The sequence below is a fragment of the Quercus robur genome, chromosome 4 (genome assembly GCF_932294415.1).
Source record: "Quercus robur chromosome 4, dhQueRobu3.1, whole genome shotgun sequence".
NCBI classification, from domain to species: Eukaryota; Viridiplantae; Streptophyta; class Magnoliopsida; order Fagales; family Fagaceae; genus Quercus; species Quercus robur.
The window spans coordinates 5,235,965-5,257,050 of record NC_065537.1 but is presented as its reverse complement, the minus strand read 5'-3'; the positions used below and the strand labels follow the sequence as shown (position 1 = coordinate 5,257,050).

Sequence of the window (21,086 nt, the reverse complement as noted above, 5' to 3'; positions counted from 1 at the left end):
AACTAATACCTCATCATAAAAAACATTTACAACAGTTGAGGTGGAAAGTTGTTGTTAATAAGTTCAAAAGTGATGTCAATAATAGCCCCAAATGAAAATAAAAATTTTCAACTTAATTATTATAAAAGATGTAATAAAAGTTTTTGATAATGCAATGTTACTATAATTAATACATTAACTCAAATTTAATCGAATCAAAATGTTCACTAGAACTTGTCTTTTTAATATTTTCATTTGAAATTATTTTCTAAATCAACGTCCTTAAAACATGCATTAACTTTTCCTAAAATCAATTATAAGTTTTTTTTTTTTTTTTTGGTAAAGAGGAAATTTCATTAAAACAAACTAAAGGCTACCAGAGACAGAAGGAATAGCCCTGATACAATACACACCCTCCTTATCCGCACTAATAAGATCAAGCAAGTCCACAGGAGGGTCCTGATACACATAATAACAACAATCTTGGAGCGCACCTCTCCTAACTAAAAAGTCAGCACAACAATTAGCTTCACGATAGCAATGCCCAATCCGAACTTGGCCAAATTGGGACATCAACTGTCTACAATCATCAACAATAGGCATAACAACCCGGTTCGAATAATAAGGATCTCTAATAATATCAACAACTGCTTTGGCATCAATTTGAATATCAACATCTTGAAGATGCATGTTGTGACAAAGGTTGAGGCCATCATGAAGAGCCCAAAGCTCAGCTATAAAGCTTGTGGTGACTTCGATGCATCTAGAGAAGCCACCAAGCCAATCTCCACGATCATTCCGAACGATGCCACCGCAGCCAGCTCTACCAGGATTCCCTAAGGCTGATCCGTCAATGTTTAAGCGAACCCAACCAGGTGAAGGCTTCTCCCATCTGATCCGGACCATCCTTCTGATACTTGCAAGTTTAGGATTCAAAGCACAATGCAAAAACTCAAGAGCTTGGAACACCGCCTCACTGTGAACACCAGGCCGAAAGTTTTGGCCTCTAAACACCACATTATTCCTTTCTTTCCATAACAACCAAATGACAAAAGGAAAAAGAATTCTCCACGGTGGCTAATTGGGCACTCTGCACCCATGATCTTTGCAATTCTTTTCAAGCCAAATGTGGATGCTATCCTCAAAGAAGCTGCTGTTTGGCTGAACCCCCAGGCTAGTCCAAGTTGTTTTTGCCATCTCACAGTCCCTAAGTCTATGAATAATGGTCTCAACTTCCCTTAGACAGATAGGACACCTATCCATCTCACTAAGGTGCCTTTTAACAAGGCAATCTCCCACCCCAATGCTATTATGCAAGCATTGCCACATGAAAGATTTAATGTGCGGTAAAGTATCCACCTTCCAAACCCAACAACCCATAAACTCCTCTTCCTCCTCATTGAATCTAGTGGCTAAAGAATACGCTGATTTGAGCTCAAAATCCCCATGCTTATCACCATTCCAAATCAACCTATCTTCCTCAATCGAAGTCCCTAAAGAAAAAGGCATGGCATTAATTATAAGTTTATTGGAGCTTGTAAACCCAGTAATTTGACTGAAATGGTCAATGCCACTTTAAGTAAAGTTTAGGTCTATTGCACTAGACCCATTAGACCAAAACCTCACCTTACCAATTTATACCATTGTACTACGGTTGCAGATGAAACGTCGGCTTCAATTCTTCATGACTGGTGGGGTTTGATAAAAAAAGAAGAAAAGTCCTCTCTCTCTCTCTCTCTATATATATATATATATATATAAAGTCCTATATTATTTTTTTTATGAACAAGAAAAGTCCTATACTGTCATGTCAGTGTCAAAAAAATATTGAATCCGCGTATGAACTGAACCATCTAAATTATATCCATGTATCTGTATTTCCAAAATCTTAAATGATTTAATAATAATTAATTAAGGTCTAATTCTTTTCTTTCTTTTTTTGAGAATAAATTCATCAAACTTTTATTAAGGCGAGGTCTAATTCTTAAAAAACAATGTCAAAAAAAAAAAAAAAAATCTTAAATAACACTGTTTTGGGCTGAGAATCATAAAATCAATGAAGAAAATTGAATTACTCTTAACTCACATCAGAGATAAGAACAAATTTAAAAATAGAGGGTTTTTATTTCCTTTGATTTAATGTTTCAAGACTACTTTTTATTACATTTTTTATTCAATGTTTCAAGAATACTATTTGTTTTATTTGGTTCAATGTTTCAAGACTTTTCTTTTCTCTCACACAAAAAACTCTTTGCATTTCCATTCCTCATTTCACTTCTACTCTTTTATATAAACATGCCCACAACCTTTCATGTCATCTCATCTCTAATACATTAAAAAAAAAATGATGTCATTTACCTTGAACCTTTCAACGACATCTACATAACTCCAACATTGTGGTACTATTTGATTCTAACCTATTTGAATAGGCTATGACCAAGGAAGATGACTTGCATTTTTTATTTAGTGACGGTGGCTTACGGTTTTGATGTTGAAGTCGGATGTTATGGATTTTGTGAAGGTTATGATTTGCTTTGAGTCTTTGGGTGTTGGGGATTTTGGTTTGGGAAAGTCATGAATGTATTTTGTTTTAGAACTAAAGAAAAAGAAACTTTCTAATTGATAATTTATTATTAGTTTTTAAAAAAAAAAAAAAAAAATTTGTGTTAGAACTCATAATTTGTAGGTTTCTTTGTAAGTTTTTTTTTTTTTTTTTTTTATTGCTATTTTGTACGATATAAACCATGGTGATGATATAAATAAAAATTGATGATGATTTTAAAGTATTTTTCATTTTTTTTAAAGGATATAGAACCCCAACTAAAAACAATTAAATTTTGATAAAGGGATGTGTTTTTAGCCAAAAAACTTTATTTAATCATGTTCTGTTTATGTTGATACTTACAAATGACTTTCTTAATTTCATTAAGATAATGAATTGGGTGTTTGTAATTGAGGTTTCCATATTTGATTGTGAGAATAGAGTGGTTGAGGAAGTGTTTAGGAGGGTGCTTAAATTTATGTAATTTTAGAATATAAAAATATTTTATGCTTTAAGTTCTTATTTTTAGATTTCAAAATCATTTAATTAGTTTAAAAAATAAAATATAATTTTAACGATAAATATTATAATATTTTATAGTCTTATAGTGTTATACAATTTTTTAAAATAAAATATGAATTAAGAAAATCAAGTTTCAAAGTATTCAACAATATTGTGGACAAATATAAATATTATACAACAAAATAAGTATTATATATAGTTCTTAATATACATAAAAATGATTTTAAATGAACTTGTAAGACAGTCTGCGCATTGCGCGAGACATCATTTAGTTTTTCATAATAATTGAGTTTCTAAGTTTTTATTAGTTCTCTTACATATCATTAACATCACTTTTAATAATAATAATAATAATAATAATAATAATAATGGTTTAAAAAAAAATTTATGTTAATAATAGGTCCAAATGCATCTTTCAATCATCTATTGTTAGCAATTTGCCCCTTTGATAGCGTTTTGGGAGGAAATTATACTTTACTACTCTAAATTACACCCCCTATTACACTTTGCATTTTAAACTTTTCGAATGTACGTTTTGCACCCCTAAACTATAATCATTATAACATTTTACATCCAAACATCAAATTTGTTGTTAACTTGGATAGAATAATATGACATTGAGTGAAAAGACCTAATAATTGCCCCTCTTTACAACCCTTTAACAAATGATAAATTACACTTTATCGTCATAAACTATACTCTTTATTACACTTTATATCCTAAATTTTGAATTTCCGTTCAAGTTAACAGCAAACTTAAAGTCGTGATGCAAAGTGTAATAAGGGTTATAGTTTAAAGTGGAAAACATGTATTCGAAAAGTTTAGGATACAAAATGTAATATATAATATAATTTAAAGTAGTAAAGTATAATTTTCCCATAATTTTGAAATAATTTGTTAAAATTCTTGTGGCCCTAGAGTTATTAATTCCTAAATTATTTACATATATACGTTTACTTAAGAAACCAAATTAGATTTTAATTTACACTTTCATAATTTGTCATTTGTGCCACTTTGTTAATTTGTTTGTCTTTTTTATTTACTTATTATTTATTAAAAAAAAAAAATTGGGCCGTGTACCTTTTTTTTTTTATTAATGTAATGGTGTGTATAAAAAAAGAAAGAAAATGGTAATACTAAAATTAGTGCCATCTAAGCATTCAATTAAATACATAGGATACAAATTAATGGAAGTGGAGAAAATGACCTAAAGTTTATGTTTACAATAATTTAGGAATGAGAGGAGGGTGGGTGACAACTTTTAAATGGACGATGAAAAGCACAACGGTATACAGTACTTTAAAGCTTAAATAATTTGAATGCTGTTGGTTGAAACAAAAGTATAATACCACTTTTCCTGCTCTATTTTATACTCCACCAATCAAAGTTTGTCACATATTCACCTAATTAATTAAATACTACCATTAATTAATAATGATAATATTAATAAGTCAATAATGATATTAATTAATTGTAGTATTTAATTAATTAGGTGAATACTTGGCAAGTTTTTATTGGTGGAGTATAGAGTAGAGCAGGAAAAATGGGACAGAAAATTTAGATTCCAACTAGTAAGCCATTTGCTGACTTCTACGATGATGGTAAATTACAGTTTACCACATTGAAGCTTTTAGTTATTACATTTGACTCCCCAAAGTTCAGACTTAAAAAAGAAATCGTTAAGAGCTCCATCTAAAACTGTCCAATGATTTTATTTTAATTCAAAGGGTCAAAATGTAACAATTGAACTGTTCATAGCACTAAATTGTGATAGAACCACAAGAGGTAAATTTGTTAATTTGAGTAGAATCCTAATAATTTCATTTGAGTTTACAACATTTTTATATATAACTGTTGATGTGGCAAATTTTTACTGGATCTCATCAAGATCAAGTACTAACATCACTTTTTTACTTAATAATAACTACTTACCACATTAGTAATTTGTGAAAATTTTTTTAAAGTAGTTTGTACCTTTAACATTTTTCATTTCATTTTAATCACAATTTTAAGGGGTCAAATGTAATGGTGAGTTCTAGTCAATTTAATATGTAAAACTTATTGTTGTCGAACAAATGACCTAAATTTGAACCATGCTTACACAAAAAAGAAATCTATTAGTATTTTGGCCTAATGGTAAAAATCAATCATATAAAGAAACTCATTCGTATTTTGACATTTTTTTTTTTTGAGAAATAATTACAACATGCTGCTAATTTCGCAGCTCAAACTCTTTTTCTCCTAGACCCCCAAGCACTTTGTACATGGGGAAGTGTCAATTCAACAACAAAGCCTTTCACTTTTGACATGTTTGTAAAGAATAATTATCATGGAGCAAATATTAAAAAATTTCAAATCTTATCTATTTATTAAAAAAAGACATAATAAATTGTGATAGAACCAAATCACATAAATACAAATTGTATTTTCTGTTAGAATAATTAATAATAGATTATGAAAAGCATGCATGGAAGGACCGGACACATTCAAAGGAATAGTCACATAGGCAATAGTTTTGAAGAAGACCTCAAATCTTCAACAACGAGAATATTCCAACATTAAATTTCATTTGGTCCCTACAGAATTTTATTTTTTTATTTTATTTTTTTGAAGGGGGTCCCTACAGACTTTAAAGCTTCAAGATATGTGTTATAAAAAGTAAAAAGGGGGAACAATGATTCAGAAGATTATAAGAATTCCATTGGTTGAAACAAAAGTATCACATGATTCACATGTAAACACAAAGTAGGTCATCTGGTGTATTGTCTTGTTCTGTCATGGAGTAATAAAAAAGGGATAATAATAATAATAATTATTATTATTATTATTATTAGCTAATCTTAATATATATATATATATTTATATATAAAACAAAGACACTTGATATTTTGAAAAATTAGCATTTGACGCCTCATAATTTTATACATCATCATTCTATTATATATTTTTATAATTGTTTTGGTATTAATTCTACTCTATTTTTAACCATTCATTGAAATCTTACTATACTGCTTGGTTCCCCTCCAAACTTACCTCTTCTCAACTCCAAGACTTAAGCATCACAAGGGTTTCTGACCTTATAGACAACTCCTCCAGAGTATGGAATCTACAATTATTGAACCAGGTCTAAAATTTTGAGGAAGCCAAGCAAATCAGCTCAATCCCCATCTCAAAAATGTGGGGGAAGACCAGCTCATCTGGCCCGGATACCGTCAAGAAGGGATACCAACTGATAATGAAAACTCTAATCAAGATACAAACTACAATACAGACCAAAGGAAAATTTGGAAACACCCCTGGAATGTTGGCAGCAAAGCAATGGAAGCAATACAACAGGAAATCGGGAGGGGAATCACAAGCATGATGATTCTAACCAAGGCTGACAAGGAAGCACCATATAATCTGGAGAGATTCAATCCTAGAAGAAGAAATCAATCATTGGAAAGACGCAGGAAGAGCAATAGGGTGCATTGTAGTTAATGATTTGCTAATGGATCATATTAGAAAATGGGCTAACCAAACTGCTTGTTTTTGTATAAACCATGTGGAACCGTAGTATGTGTTTTCTTTTGTGGTGAAAAAAAAAAAAAAAAAAAAGCTTTACATGCCGGAAACAGGTGTGCTTGTGTATGTGTTCGATTATACAGACTAGGTCCTAGATCGAGGACATTGGTCCTTTAACAAATTTGCTGGTCTAGCAAGGTAACCATTTTTGTACAGACAAGCTTCCAGCTTAAATTTTTTAATTTGTGTAGCAATGGAAGTAATACTAATCAAAGTCGCAAAAATATTGCCATAGGAATGGTAGTTGACTAGTAGATTGTTGAAAGACCTTTCAATCTGTAGAGTACTGGTTTAGTCTCTATTTTGTTTTATGTTTCTCCACATCCTTCAGGAGTGAGGCTTTCTTGTCTTCGGGTCTTTATCCGTTCTTCATCAATCCAAAAAAAAAAAAAAAAGAATTGAAGGAAGAACTTAAAAATTACTACTCCATCATAGCAGTGAACAACATTTGTTTGCAATGTGATGGATACTTCGTGATTAAAACCTTCTAATTGTGTATGGCAATGTCTATTCCTTTGTATGACAGGTTTGCTTCTTATACAATACGAAGAAACAACCTGTCCTTTGCTTGAAGTCAAATAAGGCAATAATATCTATGTTTGGGTTGTTATAGTTAACTTCTACACAAATTTATTTCAGCCATCAACACTAACAGTCATATCTGTCTATGCACAGCACAAACCAGTCTTCAATGGACCGAAGTCATCAGTTGACTAGTGGCCAATATTAGCCTATTAACTTTGGGTATTAGAAGTTTTCATGCAATCTCTAATTCCTTTGCTAAACACTAATGGGTGAATTCTGCCTCATTCCTCCAATTGTTTATGAGCTGAAATTGTTGGAGGATCCTCATCTTGGCTAAGAAACAATGTAATGTTAATGGATGGCAAGTTCTAAATTTATAGTTTTGAAACAAACTTGTAGCATAATTATGTGTCGGTGATATATAGATAATAAAAAGCTATTCTTCTGCATATCAAATAAAGATCCCTGTACTAAAAAAGGCTTGCAATGAACAAAATAGGAACAAAACAAGTGAGATTATGCCTCTTTTTTTCCATGGATGATGTCAAAAATCAATTGCTAGAATAGAGATTGCTAAACCTCAAAGCACCAGGTTAAGTAGAGACAATGAGGTAGCAATCCCACATCGGCAAAATGAACATGTTGTATATAGTTATAAGCTATCAAACAGTCCACTATTACAATCGAGCATAGTTGTGTGAGCTTGTAACCAAAGTGGGGGCTCTAACAATGTGGAACAATAGGCGCGGAAGCTCTGGGTCCCAACTGAACTATCATTCTTTTTGATAGTTAGTGTTTTTCTTTTCCTTTCCATTTTGCAATATGATAAAAATAGAAGATAGAATAAGTCAAGAGTTGGTAGGTAATATCGAAATCCGACCTTAGCTCAGTTGGTAGAGCGGAGGACTGTAGTTGGTCTCTAACAGACATCCTTAGGTCGCTGGTTCGAATCCGGCAGGTCGGATCTCTCCGTCTTTTTTTTTTTTTTTTTTTTTTTTTTTTTTTTTAATTTTAATTTATTTTTAATTTTTAATTATTATTATTATTATTTTTTATGAAACAATTCCATTACTATGTGTTTTGTTGGTAAAAAAAAAAAAAAAAAACTTAACTTATTGGCAAAGTTGTCAATTTCATTTCAATGGTGGTTTGAGTCTATTAAAATGAAATTTAAAGTTGCTTTAATTACATCAAATTATTTTAATTAGGGAAAGTTAACGATGTGCTGATGCGGTATTAATTTAGGATATATCTTTTAAAAAAATTTTAGAGGAAAAGAAAAAAAAATTTAATATGTTCGATAACTTCTTGTACTTCCCATAAAAATTTTGTCAAGAATTTTCTAAAATGTTTTATTAACAATTACCATAAAAAGCAGATAGAACTAGGGGTGTTCATGGTTTAGTGCAGTGTCTTGATTGGGCAATATTTATTATGATATTCGCTGTATTGCAGGCGGTCTCTGGCATATGAAAATAAAGAGTATCCGATGAAGTGCAAATAGGGTTGCTCACTCCTTAGCTCGCTATGTTAGGCATATAGATAATGATATTGTATGGTTAGAAGATTCACCACCACCAGCCTTAGAGGCTTTGTATGTGGATTCTCTGTCTATTTTTGATTGAATGGTTGGCAAAATTTCTCATGGTAATTCACATAATGTTGAAGAATTTGAAATAAACACGTCCGTTATATATAAATTATTTAGTGTTTGTTTTGCAGAGATTATTTTTGTTAATTTATTTTACTATTCAGCTTATTTTTGCTACTATTTATGGGTCCCACTATACTATTTTAGCTAACGTTTACCTTTATCTACAGTATTTTCAGTAAAAAGTTTTCAGTTTCAGCAAAATAAACAGATCTCAAACAAACCCTTAATCTACAACTGTAAACACAAAATTTTTCCAATTGTAGAAAATTAAATAATTGAAAAGAAATATGGTTTGCAAATAATAATTTGTATTGATGAATAACAAGTACAATCTCTATTTCAATTCTTTTACAAAAGAATACCATCTGATTCTATTTTCATTGAACTTGACTCGAACAAGGAATCTTCTTGACTTTAGTTGAAAGATGGATTGAACGGTCTCCACAACAAATCTCTAGCTTTGAGCTTATTAGAGATTTATTGTTCTTCAAATTTTTGAATATGAAGGCTTTTAGGTTGAAGTTCTTCAGGGCTTTAGAGGCTTGATCCGTTGAGTTTCAAGGATTTGAGGTTTGTTAAAGTTTATGGAGGCTTTTTTAGCTTAATTCCAATAGAACTTCAAAGAACTTATTTGAATGTTCTTCGTGTGTTCTTGAGGCAGAATTTCTCCAGAGCTTTGACGTCTTAGAAAAATTTTTGTCAATGAGAGGAGGTATGCCCTCTATTTATAGTGGTTTCAAAGGATAAGTCCCACTTGGGATTGACTTCCTTGTAGATAATTATCTCTATTTTTATTTATTTATTTATTTTAATAGAGATAATGACTAACTATTATCATTCCAATTTAATTGAGATATTTATCTCTATTTAATTAGAATAATTATCATCAAGCAATTTATCCCTATTTAATTAGGATAAATATCATCTTAAATGACATATGTCAACACTTGATTTATTTAATTTAATGACATATTAATTTAAATTTTGTCACTAAATTTTGATGTGGCATTTTATGATTGGCTTAAAATTTTGCCTCCTACAACAACATTGTTGGTTTTTGTTAGTGACTATTTAAGAACAGCTTATTTAATTGAAATTGAATTTTTTTTGCAAAAAGTAATGTAGATAAAGCTAAAAGGTAGTTGAAATAGTATAGTGAGATGCATAAATAGTACCAAAAATAATGGTTTATAAGAAATGCCTAAAGTGATTATGGCTTGAATGAGAGAATTGTCAACAAATTAAAAATAAGCCCATAAACATCATCACTAGTAATTCAAGCCCAGAACACATATAGCCCATGCAGTTGAAAAAATTTGCCAACTTGAGCCCAATAAAAAGGAAAATTAGGGTCCACAACTAGGTCAAAATTTAGTTTACTTGTGTTCTTTTTCAATATGTGGTGGGGTGGACCATACCCACCCGTGAAAGAGATACTAATGAAAAGGAAAATTAAGAAATGTGGATTGGAGAGAAAAAGATGCATTCTCATAAAATTTAGGCGCACTAAAAAGTAAAAAGTCTCTCAAATGAGGTTAGAACATCTATGAGAGTAATCACCAAGAGATGATGCTATAGGTTAAAAACTCTCTCAAATCTAAACACATATGAGATTCATGAGCTTTTGCTAATGCAATGTGTAAATCACTTGTGTAGAGTTGTACCAAAAAAGGAATATCATGTTTGTTGAATAAACATTCTTCCATGACATGTAGCCCTTTTCCATTAAATTGGAATCAATCATTATTTAATGCTAATTATCATGATCCCTTAAATTTAGCTAATTAGGACATGGCACTTAGATTGCCATTTCTAGAGAGAAATTAGAAGATGTTCATCCTTTTCAAGATGGACGCTGCTCAATGCCAATGAGTGTTAATATCTAGAAAATACAATTGATCTTCCTCTCATTTAGAAGGTTTTGTTTGACTTTAGCTTCATTATAAGAGCGAGAGGAATTCCAACGTGAGGAAAAATGACTTATTAGGAGAGAGAGAAAACATAAAACCTTCATATATGGTTGTCAAAATCCTGATTTGGATCTTAGAATCCTACAATTTTATGATCTTACCTACCTAAAATGATTTGGATCTTTCAAGGATTTTTGCGATCTTTCAGGATCGATAGGATTATATGATTCTGACGATCCCAAACGATTTTGATTTCTTCTTTAACTTGACAGAAGACTTAGCTGGATCCAAATGAAAAATAACATCCAAATAGGCCAAGTTTTGTTATTCTAAAGTAGAGAGATAGTGTCAGTTGAACCTAAATGAAAAATAACATCCCAATAGAGTCACGTTTTGAGGTTTTTGGCCTCTTTAAATGATGCTTACAAATGGATGTAGTAATGTATGATAATTACATCTAATGGATTCAAATTAGGAATGAATGTATAATTCATGTGATTATTCAACATACCAATGCATTTTTTTTCTCAAATAATGTAGGATATTACGATTCACGATCCGATATTACAATTCGTTATCCGATCCTATGATCTATGATCCCACTTACCTCCTACGATTCTACATAGGACTTCAATTTTGACAACCTTGCCTTCATATACTTATACACTTATAAACCCTTGCAATTTCAAATACATTTAGCAGATATGGAACTTCTTTATGAGTTTCTAATTACACATACATGAGTGTCTCTTTGTCTTTCATCAAACCAATCTTAGTTATCATTTTTTCGAAGCTAAGGTCTTTCTCCTCTTTTGCAAGTTTGATAAGTAAACATAACCTCAATATGCACTACTAGCCTTCATCATTTTTTGTATATGCAAGTTGCATAATTAGCTCCTTGAACTAAACCTAGGTCGAAGAAGAAGTTCAATCAAATTTAAACATTTGGAAAATTGACAAAAGACCACAAACAAGAATATCACAATTGAGTTTGCTAGTTTAATTTGCGAATAGTCCTCACTTTTAAGATTTTATTGAGTACAACTGACAAAATCAGTTCAACATACATTACAATTATTCTTTAATTTTCAAATATAGACATGAATTGTTCTTTCTTCCTGGGCACACCAAAATGCTATCTCTCCAATCTGCAGAGAAAAATCAAGAGAAAAGAGGGAGCAAAAAGATCTTGCTTGGAAGAGACCAAAATGGCCCCGATGCTTGTAACACTCCCTTTGATTTTATTGTTTTATCTCCTATTTTTCCTTGTTTAATTTGGATTTTTTTTTCAATGAAGTGCACATTCAATCTTTAATAAAAATATAAGGGTATGTTTTGGTAACTATTTTTTTTTTTTTGTCAGCTCTCTATTTTTTAGAACAGTTTTCTATTTTCTAACACTCAAAAACTTGTTTGGTAACCTAAAACAAGTAGGAAAAAAAATAGTTTTAATTTCTCAAAATAAAAACAGGCCTTTACATTTCTTCTATTCCTAGTTCTTAGAAAACACAGAGAAAATAATTTGAAGAATATTGACTGCAATATCTATATTTACTAAATACCAGTTTTAATTGCCTCATTCCTGATCATCACTAGATAATCCTTTGAAGAATGTTGATTTGATAACAGATGTGGACTCATGCCATACTATTATAAGCCATTTAGCTAACAAAGTTTTGACATTTTCATTTCTAATTTTCAATAACCATGAATCGAAAATCTAGATATACATTTTGGTAATTCACTGATTAGATTACATTAATATTTATTATTATCAAAATAAGTATTTACTTCTTGTTGTTCTTCTTTTCCTTCTCATCTCCCTCTACTAATTAACTGTAATTGTGTTACTCATCTAAAAAACCATTGAAGGCGTAACCATACAGTTTAAAGGCTTGGTAGTTGAAGCTTCTTCAAGCGCACATAATGAAAAGAAACTTGAAGATGAGAATATGTGATTTCATGCTTACTTTGCAATAGCATGCAATCACATGTGTGAGCTGCTTTTGATCCTACTTTTAGAAAAGTATGTCTTGTATGCTTGCTTTTGAAAATGGATGTTATAGCAATACAAGAAAATTTTGAACTAGGGAAGCAAAAATATATCGCCATCTTTGGACAGCCTTGCTATCTTTGAGCACATTTTCTTCTGTGAATGCCTCTAAGATCCAGAAAATGGAGTTATCAAGAAGATGGATAAGTTTCCTCCCCTTTATTCGAATCTGTTTATTAATTCCACAGGTTAATGTCAAGAAAGTGTTATAGCTACTAACAATTTTACAACAACAGGTTTACAAACTAACATGAAAATGAATTGATTAGTGTCACATCAATAACATGATACATAAATTAAAATAAATATTTTATTATTATTATTATTATTATTATTTTCAGTTTTAACATCGAATGAGGTTTCTCCATTTTATCCTCTTCTTCATCCTACACAATAAACTCAACAATCCGAACACTTCAATCTATGGAAACAACTTAACTTTCAACTAACGATATTCATACTAATTAAAAAAGATAGGATTGAAGTTTGTATCAGTGATAGAAAGTTATAAATTTGTCCAACTAAAGACAACTAATCAATAATGTTATGTATACTAATTTTGGAATAAAATTGAAGTTTGAAAAGATAATCCAAAAGGAGAAAAAAAGAAGTGCAAGAAAAAGTTATAGAATGATAAATTACATGGATGTGTGTAAATATACAAACCTATTGTACATGTAATTAGTGTTGCAACTTGCAAGGCTATCATATATGGTCCAATTGTATGAAATGAGATGCTTTCACATTTCACCCATTCCATCTTTCTTTTTGTTTTGCATCGTTCAAAAGTTTGTTAAAGAAGATGGAAGAGTGGAGATGAGGATAGATAAATAAGAAGAAAGAGGATAACATTATAAGAGAAAAAGAGAAATGGGGAATAGAAAGACACAAACTTGAGAGAAGAAAAAAAAAGTTTCAAGAAAGTGGAGGATGGAGAGTAGTTTCTGTATAGTGAATTAGAAGGTTTACAAGCTTAAATGCAGTTTCCAGTGCAAACCATGCTCGTTCAATGATACTTCAACCAAAACACAATCATTTAGAAATTAATAATGCAAAGATAGCATAACCACATGTTAGATCATTAACCATTTTAGGGTTTTAAGGTTCAACTTTCTACAAGTTTCCTCTTTTGCATATTTATATAAATTAATGAGTTGAAAGGGCCAAGGAGCCTTGGCTCAAATGACACTTCCTTTCACAAGTTTGGGAGGATGGTGAGGCCATTTGTTCAAAACCCACCCGGGTATGCGTGTTAACAATAGAGGGAAAAAAAATAGATGACTTGAAATGTTTAGATATACCTCAATTTCAAAAGATTTTGGTAGTTCATTGATCCAATCATCACATCAACACTCATCACCTTCATAGGTATTTTCTTCTTTCTGTCTTCTTTTCCTCTTGAGTATTTTGCTCCTTCTTCTAGCCCTCCTCTTACTCCTCCTTTGCCTCTACTAACTATAACTTTGTTTCTCATTTCAAAAATCACTAAGGCTATAATCATTCAATTCCAAGGTTTGGTAGTTGAAGCATCTTCCAATACACATTATCAAATGAGACTTTTATTGGATATTTATAGGAAGATGATGTATTTAAAAAAAAAAATTAGAATTCTATTAAATCACCAAAAATCTAAATCTCAGAAAATCTGGCATAAATCTGAAATTTTTTGGAAGCAAAGATAATGCTAATGTTTACTAGCCTATCCACACACACTATGCAGGTGTGCTCATAGCCTTTTATTTATTTATTTATTTTATTTTTATAATAAAACATATGATTTTTCAAAGTCATAACCACAAATAGTTAAAGCTAAAAATTAAATGTGTCCTAATTTGTGGATTTAAAAATTTATTTTTAATTTTCAATTTACCTTTATGTCGTAATAGGTAACAACTTATTTTATGAACATTAATGAATAATATAGTATATCATTTTAATATCATATACAATTATATTATTGTTTGTTAGGTTTTAAGACTTTAGCAATTAATGTATTAGAACTTCACTTTGTATATGTTGGCAAATCATGATCAAAACATAGAATCTTGGTTTAGACTTGCTCAAAGTTTGGATTGATGTTAAGTTGGAATCGAGTAATTGTAGGAAATTACTATTCAAAATTTGCAAGGCTTGATTAATTAAAAGTTAGACTCGATCAATCGAAACTCGTGCATCAGTAATTTTCTGCAAAATTCTCAAATTAGCCCTAGCCCATATGACAGGTAGGGTTAAGTGTTTCACTCCAAGTATAAAAGGAAAAATCCTAGCTACGTTTTAGAAGTCTTTGTTGAGTTGTGTATTGAATCTTTTGTGAAATCTGAGAGGTGCTTACCTTCATACACATACATAGAGTTATCAAGATCAAGATTCACGTCAATAGCTTGATGATTGCTTTAATTGCTGCATAAAGAACTTTCAAGAAGATCTGAAACCTTTGAGTGGAGTCTCAAAGTCATAAGTAGGATAACTTGTGGTTGCTGTAGATCATGGAAAGAAGTAGTCCGTAAACTCGAAGCTGTCACATGATTGTGGTAGTAAGTTTTTTACACGAAGTAGCAATAGGATGTTAATGGATTAAGTCTTATTGTACAAACTTCAATTCTTTCATAGTGGATCTGTTTTTATTTTAAGGATAGCTAGGTTTTACCTCTCCAGATTTTTTACTAGTTAGGTTTTCCTAGGTCATCAGATCTATGTGTTATTTATTTTCCGCATTATATGTGTTTTACACATATTGGTTTAACCTAGATCAAATTAACAAACTTGTTAATCAACTTGGCTTAATATTAGGTTAAACCTATTGTGTTAAAGGGTCTAAAAACTAACATTATTATATAGTGAGTCCACTTTTGAAATTGATACAAATTTACTGGGTACAGTTTTCTCAAACTTGCTTCGTTGTATGTGCGAATAAACATAAGTATGTAGCGTTCAATGCCTCATGTAATACTTTTGCACTTTTGAATTTTCTCATTGTCTAAAACTATGCTCCTTCCCATATACTTACATATTCTTTTATAAATCTCAACATCATTTTGTGTACACCATACGAGTTCAATAAACTTCCAATTTATAGGTAAAAGATGTAAATAATACAGCCATACCTTCTATATTTTGAATTCACTTAGACATTAGCAATTGGTGAATTTGTAACTCTTTGGGATCTCAAAAAAAAAAAAAAAAAAAACCTTGATGTTGGTGGTTTGTAACATAAGAAACAGTATTATGAAAATGTTGGATGTTCTAAGGCTTGGTTTTTCAAAAACAAAAGGAATTCTTGTTTGATGTATATGTCAGAGAAATTAGTTTTGAGCTTCAAGTGAAGTGGATGTTTTTAATGCAATTTATATAGATAGTCTACAAATGTTCTTTTCAAATAAGATTGTACATAAATACATACATCCATATATCATAAACTTCATATTTTTATAATTACTTACTTGGCAAAACTGTAGCTACATTCCTATCCAAAAATGCGAAAAAAAAAAAAAAAAAAAGAGTGCAGAAGAAGCATTTTGCATTCGCATCACCAAAAATAAAAAATAAAAAATTATTTACACTAATACTTTAACAATCCACTTTACAACTCATTCTCTATTTTACATTACTCCATATTAGACTAATCTAAAAGTGAAGAGAGAATGATGAAGCGAGGAGAACTTTCAGAGAATAATTTGAAGAGGTGTTGTCAGTTGGTAAGAAGGAAGTCAATGTGGCTGAGGTTTTAACATGTAAACATGCTATGCTTTAGGTATGTTTTGGGGACAACACCTTCATTCAAAACCATGGGATGTTCCATTAGAATGAAATGGAGAAGATGCAGTAACTCAAGCTTTACATGCTGTGGAAGACTTTGGGAAACTAGATAGAACAATTGCAGAGAAGCAGAACAAGTAGGGAGAAATTCAATCAAATATTCACACTGGAAGATGTGGTAAGAGAGAACATTCTGCATGAGGAATTGGAACAACTATTCATCATACAGGAGGAGATCATGTAATCACAAAAAGCATGAAACAATAGGGTAGTGTATGGAGATCGATCATAGATATAGTCGCTACTTTCAAACCTTGATGAGGAGAATAAGAGCTTATAATCCAATCACTAGACTAAATTTACCCTCTGGTTTTTGGAGCGAAGATATTGATAAAATAGGAGGAGGATTGCACCAACACTTCTAGCAAATATTTTGGGCCCGGGATCAAATGGAAACATGGCATATTTTTGAAGAACTAGACTCCATCAGCATACCAAGGTTGAGCCAGGACCAACTGCGGCACTTGAATGCATCCAATCACTGAGGAGGAAGTGAAGGAAGCAGTTTTTCAAATGGGAGCATGGAAATCCCCAGGACCAGATGGCACCCCTACTGCCTTCTATCAGACCTTATATACTGTTTTGGCATTCTTACATTCTGTTCATTTGCTTAAATCATTATGCAAAACCTACCTTGCCCTCATTTCCAAAACACCTTCACCGGAGACTTGTAGTGACTTTCATCTTTTTAGTCTCTGCAATGTAGTATATAAGGCTATATCAAAAAACCTTGTCAACAGACTTAAGGCCATTAAGACCTCATTGATAACTCCTTTCGAAAATGCTTTTGTGAAAGGTACACATATACAAGACAATGTGATCCTGGCCTATGAGTTTTTCAATTACATTACACCAAAAAATGTAAAAAACAAAAGACTTGTTTTGCATCCTTAAAGCTTGACATGAACAAGGCCTATGACAGGCTGGGTTGGAATTTCATTCAAGCAGTGATCATCAAAATGGAATTCCCTAGGCACTGGTTGTCAATCATCAAGGAGTCTATCCCAATTGTCTCCTACCAATTCCTTTTAAATGGTACATTCTCACCCTTAGACAGGGTAACCCAGTATCCTCATACCTCTTCATCTTACGTGCCAATGTGTTTTGATGAAAGGAGAGTTTACCAAGGTCTGCAGTGGGATCAAAATTGGTTGAAATTCCCGTACCATTAATCCCATCCTATTTGCAGATGACTCTTTGCTTTACTTCGAAGTCACAGACAAATCCCTCAAGTTCCTTGAAGAAAAACTATCTTGGTTCTGTAGACTCAGGACAAGTTATTAGTAAGTCCAAATCTGAGTGTTGTTTTAGTCCAAACACCCACTAAGAAGGAAAGAACAAATGGTGAAGTTCTTTAGAGATAAAAGCTGTTTCTTAACCTGGGAAATACCTTGTTTTACTTTGATTACAGTAGAAGGAAAGTTTCACACTTTCAAACTCTGCTTGACAATGTTAGTTCAAAGCTCCAAGGTTGGAAAGCCAAACTCAACCTCCCTTAACCTCTATAATTTTGCTTGTTTCAAGGTTCCTGATTCTGTTTGTACTGCATTAAATAGAACCATATGCAATTTATGGTGTGGACATGACTCTGAAAAAAACGAAAGCTCCACTAACTGAGTTGGAATGATCTCTGTCTATCTAAAAAGAAAGCAGCTTGGCTTAACAGAGCTATATTAGCCAAACAAATCTGGAGATTATCAAGTCAAGGACATTGGACCTTTAACAAATTTCCTGGTCTAGCAAGGTAAACACTTTTGTACAGACAAGCTTCCAGCTTAAATTTTTTAATTTGTGCAGCAATGGAATTAATACTAATCAAAGTTGCAAAAATATTGCCATTGGAATGGTACTTGACTAGTAGATTGTTGAAAGACCTTTCAATCTGAGGAGTACTGGTTTAGTCTCTATTTTGTTTTATGTTTCTCCACATCCTTCAGGAGTGAGGCTTTCTTGTCTTCGGGTCTTTATCCATTCTTCATCCATTCAAACTAAAGAATTGAAGGAAGAACTTAAAAATTACTACTCCATCATAGCAGTTGACAACATTTGTTTGCAATGTGATGGATACTACCTGATTAAAACCTTCTAATTGTGTATGGCAATGTCTATTCCTTTGTATGACTGGTTTGCTTCTTATACAATAAGAAGAAACAACCTGTCCTTTGCTTGAAGTCAAAAAAGGCAATAATATCTATGTTTGGGTTGTTATAGTTAACTTCTACACAAATTGATTTCAGCCATTAACACTAACAGTCATATCTGTCTATGCACAGCACAAACTAATCTTCAATGGACCGAAATCATCAGTTGACTAGTGGCCAATATTAGCCTATTAACTTTGGGTATTGGAAGTTTTCATGCAATCTCTGATTCCCTTGCTAAACACTAATGGGTGAATTCTGCCTCATTCCTCAAATTGTTTATGAGCTGAAATTGATGGAGGATCCTCATCTTGGTAAAGAAACAATGTAATGTTGATGGATGGGAAGTTCTAAATTTATAGTTTTGAAACAAACTAGTAGCATAATTTTGTGTTAGTTAATAGAAAGCTATTCTTCTACATATCAAGTAAAGATCCCTGTACAAAAAAGGCTTGCAATGAACAAAATATGAATAAAACAAGTGAGATTATGCCCCTCTTTTTTCCCTGAATGATGTCAAAAATCAATTGCTAGAATAGAGATTGCTGAACCTCAAAGCACCAGGTGAAGTGGAGACAGTGAGGTAGCAATCCCACATGGACAAAATGAACAACAACGTATACATCTGCAAGCATCACTACCGCCGAGCTTGGTCACGTGAGCTTGTAACCAAGGTGGGGGCTCTAAGGTGATGGAACATTGGTCCAACTCAACTGGTCGGACCCAAATTCGGCTCACTTGCTGGCTCGCCCGTTCCAAGAAAAGAGTTGAATTGATGGGCTTGGGCGAAAGCTCTGGGTCCAGCGTTTCCTAAAGCGAAGGGGATTGTGTGTGGCCTTCACAGAGCAGCGACTACTTTCCGCTCTTTGCAGTGGGGAAGGATAACGAGCCGGTGCTATTTGTGTTCAATTAGGCCCGCTTGGTTGGACCCAACTGGACCATTAGTCTATAACAGTGATAATTTAAATGGTTTATAAGAAATGGCCGAAGTGATAATGGCTTGAATGAGAGAATTGTCAAAAAATTAAAAATAAGCCCATAAACATTATCACCAGTAATTTAAGCCCAGAACACATACGGCGAACGCAGTTGACAGATTCCCCAACTTGAGCCCAATAAAAAGGAAAATTAGGGCCCGCAACTGGGTCAAAATTTAGTTATGTTCTTTTTCAATTTGTGGGGTGGACCATACCCACCTGTGAAAGAGAAACCAAAACGAAAAGGAAAATTAAGATATGTAGATAAGAGGACAAGAGTCATTTCACACAAAGTTTAGGCACACTAGAAAGTAAAAAGCCTCTTAGTTGAGGTTTGAAAATATATGAGAGTAATTATTAAGAGAAGACGCTATAGGTTAAAAACTCTCTCAACACATATGAGACTAAAAAAAGAATATCATTATTTGTTGAATAAACATTCTTCCATGTAGGGGTGTGCGCGGGTCAGATTGGGCAGGTAAAGGCCAATATTTTTATCTAAGCCGCCACTTGTAGGTTGGGAAAATTCCAATCTGCCACCAACCCACCAAAATCTAAATTTGACAAATTGGTTACAAATTTTGACAGTTTCAACTTAGCGGGTTGGGCGGGTTGGCATTAACAACATTTTTTTAAAAAAATTATCACAAACTACAATTTGTTATTGAATAATCTCAAAATAAAACTAATGCACACAAAAAACTAAACATAGATTTCATTGAATAATCTCAATTCCAACACAAACATAGGGTCAATGAAAAAGAGATATATTATCTCTAACAAAAGTAGACTCTGTCTTACAACTTAGGAAATTAAAAAACAATAGGCTCTGCCTTACAACTTAGGAAAATAAAATCAACAAACTCAAAGTCTTAACATTCCCAAAGTCACACCAAGGATTAAAAATAATAACATACCAACATAACAAATAAACTTCAAAATGGTATACATGGTCTCAAAAGTCACAATGTAATCAAAATTAAACCCACTCTAAATAAACACAAATCTAACAAAATTTCTTCACAAAATAGACCACATCAATCAACTTCAAGCCTGGTACCACTCCAAAAATTAATTTGAACTCCTCCAAAGCAAGTAGCAAGTTGCAACCTAATCAATCTTCCACAACATAAGATAAAATGAATGTTACTGTTATTATATTGTTCATGTTATCATTTATAATATATAACATATTTAACTTGAATATACAATGATCTTGCTAGGATGGCTCGTATTACAAAAATATATAAACGAATCAAATGACAAAAACGAAGTAAAAAAAGACAAACAAAAATTATGTAATACAAGACAATAAACCAATTACGTGCCCTTGTATTTGTCGGTGAAGAATTAAAATGATAAGAAATAGGAAATAGGCTTCAAAAAAGTTAAAGAAGAAATAG

At 32.0% G+C, this 21,086-nt stretch overlaps 1 protein-coding gene and 1 non-coding gene across 2 annotated transcripts in view; one reads left to right on the top strand and one right to left on the bottom strand.

Moving 5' to 3' along the window:
* Nucleotides 1-345: 345 nt before the first annotated feature.
* Nucleotides 346-21,086, bottom strand: part of LOC126721231 (uncharacterized) — a 32,372-nt gene continuing 11,631 nt past the window's right edge. The window contains exons 7-8 of the mRNA XM_050424283.1: nucleotides 1,356-1,472; nucleotides 346-1,007 (exon numbers count right to left, since the gene is read on the bottom strand). Coding sequence (XP_050280240.1) covers nucleotides 346-1,007; nucleotides 1,356-1,472 — 779 coding nt within the window. The remainder of the gene's footprint in view (nucleotides 1,008-1,355; nucleotides 1,473-21,086) is intronic.
* On the top strand, nucleotides 8,008-8,096 carry TRNAY-GUA (transfer RNA tyrosine (anticodon GUA)). The gene is given in 2 exon segments: nucleotides 8,008-8,044; nucleotides 8,061-8,096. It is a non-coding gene; the product is annotated as a tRNA-Tyr (tRNA).